Source organism: Sceloporus undulatus, unplaced genomic scaffold (assembly GCF_019175285.1).
Source record: "Sceloporus undulatus isolate JIND9_A2432 ecotype Alabama unplaced genomic scaffold, SceUnd_v1.1 scaffold_3179, whole genome shotgun sequence".
Classification (NCBI taxonomy): domain Eukaryota; kingdom Metazoa; phylum Chordata; class Lepidosauria; order Squamata; family Phrynosomatidae; genus Sceloporus; species Sceloporus undulatus.
The window spans coordinates 1-4,180 of NW_024806099.1; the positions used below are offsets into that span (position 1 = coordinate 1).

Consider the following 4,180-nt stretch of genomic DNA (forward strand, 5'->3'; position numbering starts at 1 on the left):
AATGCAGACCGTGATCAAGGTGGCAAACTTTAGCAGTGAGGAAGAGCAGACCATCTGGGAGAGGCTGCAGCGGTTTGCTTTTGCCTGAACCCACTGGGAAGAGAAAGGGCCAGGCCAAAATAAAGCTGCTTCGGGTCACTTTGGAGGTATGCTGTTTAAATGATGCATGCGTCCTAAGAGGTCAGAAGCCAGGCCAAAGCAATGCTCCGGTACTAAGGACCAGAGCGCAGCTTTGGCACGTCTTTTGGCCTCTTAAAACACATGTGTCATTTAAACAGCATGCCTCCAAAGTGACGCGAAGCAGCTTTATTTTGGTCTGTCTGTTTGGGCCGATAGATTCAACCCAGTTTGCAACAATGGAAAAATGTTGCAAACAAAGGAGGAAAGCAGGGGGAAAGAGAGAGAAACTGGGACACCATCAAAAACCAATGATAAAATGCAACACAAATTGTGCCTTGAATCCCAAACCCGTCTTGAATCCCATTGTGGGAGAAAGGCAGGATATAAATCCTTGAAATAAATAAATAAATAAATAAATAAATAATAAAAAAGCAAGTTGGAGGGTATGCAATGGAAGAAAGCAGAGGACAATGCAGGAAAGTAAGATGGAGAGAGAGGAACCGGGACATTTTAAAAGTGGCTGGGAAAGTGGAACGGCAGAGGATTAACTGGGATTTCCTCTGCAGAATTGGAACAGTTGGAGGATATGAAAGATTTCCATAAGGAAACCATATCTCATTCTCCAAGTACTAAAGGAACATAGAGGACCACGCAGAGACCAGTGTCTCCAACGGGTTTAGGGTAGGAGATGGTCTTCCGAACCCATTTTGCACTTCTGTTCCAGCAAAGCCCATCCAGGTTGGTTCACTCCAACTGAAGACCTGGGTTCCTGGGTAAGGGCCTGGGTTCCAATCCTACCATTTCTTCCTCTGCTCTCTCCTTTGACCCTCTTTGGCTTCCAGCTGCCCATTGTGGCCTCTTCCATCGTGACTCTCTATTTCTTGGAGCTGACGGACCTCTTCAAACCGGCCAAGATGGGCTTCCAGTGCTACGACCGAGCCCTTTCCATGCCGTACGTGGAGACCAATGAGGAGATGATCCCGTTGTTGATGTTGCTAAGCCTGGCGTTTGCTGCGCCCGCCGCCTCTGTGAGTAGCTGGGGATGCTAGATCGGGGTGTCAGCAAAACGCATGCCCCTCCAATGCCATTTTGGGATCCCAGTCAGAAAAATTGCCCCAAATTGGCATCTCAAGGGGTGTGATAGTCATTTCCACTATGGAGTTTATCCCGTGAATATCTCGGGAAAACCACGTAACGATTTCATATGACATCGCACAAAACCTGCCATTAAAGTGGTCACAAAGAAGCATTAACACGCATCTTTTTGCTTTCGGGATTTCAGCAACAATGCATTTCCGATAGCACTTTATTTGCACAATTGCGTGCGATAATAATTTGCTCAATCGCTTGCCATTTTCACTTTATTTGCAGGATACTTAAATGTTTTTTCCTCTCTCTTTAATGCCGAAATTAGCCCCAGTGTGACAAACTCCTATGTTTAGAGGTTTCCATGGATCAAAAACAAATTGTGAAATTTACAACAAAAATTGCCCCCAAATGCTTCTTCAGGGGTCAGGCTAGAAATGCTTTATAGGATGCATCCACTGATTTAAAAGACCCGAAAGTCCCAGCTTTTGTTGCTGAGGTTTCCTATTTTATTCTAGAAATCCATGCGCCTTTTGTTTATCCCAGGATATTTTCTGTTTTCATACCAGCTCTCCTGCTTCAGTTTAAAATGGGAGAGAACAGGAACAAAACCTGGGACTTTTCAATCCGTCCGGGTGCAAATGCTAAATGACCACAACCATAACTAGTAAAAGTCCTGCCTGTTGCACAAGGCCTGTTTCCTCCGGGGAATTTTTGTTTTCCAAAATCAATTGTGTTCTAAATTTTGTATTGTTTAGTGGATTGTGTTTTTAAAGGGTTGTAACCTGGTCCGAATCCTGCGCTGGGATAAAGGTGGGATATCAGATACATACATTTTAGCCAATAATGGTCATGCACACTTTCTGGGATGCAAGAGGAGTCCAGCAAACCCATTGCAGAAAAATCCTCACCGCTAGTTGTTAATTTTGTAATTCTGTTTTAAGAGAAGATATTGAAAAGGAATGGGGGTATTTTGTCATTGTGTGCCTTCGTTTCCAGCTTATGGAGATGCCAAGACAAGCCGATTGTGGGTTTTTTTGGGGCAAGATTTATTCCGAAGGGGTTTGCCATTGCCTTCCTCTAAGGCTGAGAGAGTGTGACTTGCCCAAAGTCACCCAGTGGGTTTCATGGCCAAGTGGAGATTTGAGTTCTGGAACCCTAGTTCATTCAAACCGTGATGCCACCCTGGCTCTGATACGCAGGAATGCCAACCTTTTGATATGCCAACCTGTTTCTTTTGGCACACAGATCATGGTGGGCGAGGGCATCGTGTACTGCTTGCAATCCAAGACCAAAGGCCGCAGCAGCTCCGAAGGAAGCATCAATGCCGGCGGCTGCAACTTCAACTCCTTCCTCCGCAGGACGGTCAGGTTTGTGGGTACGTTTACCTGCACCCCTTTTCATGCCCATTGGCATCACAGATACATGCCCATCCTTGCCAATGCAGAACTTGGGACCTTTTTTTAAAAAAGAAACAACTGCAAGTATGCATTGTATTTTTGCCAAGTGTTTCTGTACTGTTACTCTTTACAATGAAAGGCCAGCCTAAATTCTTAAGCCAGTCATTCATTGACATGTTACAGCTGGTCTGCCATATCCACAGATTCTTTATCCAAGGATTCAACTATCCACAGTTTGAAAACATTTATATATGTCCAAGGATTCAACTATCCACAGTTTGAAAACATTTATATATGTCTTCTCATCTCCATACATTCCCAGCTCCCTGAGTTGTTCTTCATAAGTCTTGGTTTCCAGACCTTTGAGCATCTTGGTCAGCCTTCTCTGGACACTTTCCAGATTATTAATATCCTTCATTGATATCACTATATCAGTCTATCTTGGTTTACCAGCAAGCTCTCTGAGGAGTGGTTTAGGGAGCTGGGTATGTTTAGCCTGGTAAAAAGGAGGTTAAGGTGTGACAGGAAAGCCATGTTTCAGTATCTAAAAGGATGTCAACATGGCTTTGCCTGTGTCTTCCTGCATGTCAGAAGGGGGTTGGACTGGATGGCCTTTGGGGTATCTTCTGACCCTGTGATTCTATTATTCTGTGATGCATATTAGTCCCTCCAAGCATCTTGCAGCACTTCCTTGCCAGTGTCCAGATGTACACTGGGACTGACCAATGAATCCGTCACTCCATGGTGACCAGCATGCAATGGATGCCCAGAAGTTGTAATGCCAGGGCAGCCTCTGGTTGACTTACGGACATTGCAGAATTGTTCAATTCTATTTCCTGCATTCTTGTTGTACACCTTCAAGTCATTTCCAGCTTATGGCAACCCTAAGGCAACCATATCACGAGGTTATCTGGGCAAAATTGGTTCAGGGTGTGTTTGCTTATGCCTCCCTCTGAGGCTGAGAGAGTGTGACCAAGCAGAGATTTGAACCCTGGCCTCCTAGAGTCATTGTCCAGTGCTCAAACCACTGCACTTTGCTAGCTTTGTAAGTCCACTTTTCTTGTTGTTGTATGCCTTCAAGTCATTTGCGACTTATGGTGACCCTAAGGCAAACATATCACAGAGTTTTCTTGGCAAGGTTTCTTCAGAGGGGTTTGCCATGGCCATCCTCTGAGGCTGAGAGAGTGTGATTTGCCTAAGGTCACCCAGTGAGTTTATGTGGCTGAATCAGGATCGAACTGTGGCCTCCAGAGTCCAGTGCTCAACCACTATGCTATGCTGACTCTCTTGTAAGTCCACTCATAATGCTCTTTGTAAATCCACTTACAAAGATGGAAATCCTTTCCAGAACTGTCTGTTTTTCCTTTGTATCCTAAACATGGCAGTGTATTGGCTCCGCATGTGAGACAGTGAAAACTCACTCTGTTTATGCTCAGAGAGTCTTTGCCTTTCACACACCCCTGAACAAAATCTTACTGTCTTGGCTGAAATTAACCTTCCTGGACTCCATGCCCTTCAGGTGTCCATGTATTTGGCCTCTGTGCCACGGCTCTCGTGACGGATGTGATCCAGCT

At 45.0% G+C, this 4,180-nt stretch overlaps 1 protein-coding gene across 1 annotated transcript; it reads left to right on the plus strand.

Annotated features, from left to right (window-relative positions):
- Window positions 1-962: 962 nt before the first annotated feature.
- On the plus strand, window positions 963-4,169 carry LOC121918027 (phospholipid phosphatase-related protein type 3-like; the record flags this gene model as incomplete). Its single annotated transcript, XM_042444143.1, has 3 exons — window positions 963-1,148; window positions 2,455-2,584; window positions 4,126-4,169. Coding segments are annotated over 3 exons (360 nt in total), but the record flags the coding sequence as incomplete, so codon positions are not given.
- Between the last annotated feature and the right edge of the window lie 11 nt (window positions 4,170-4,180).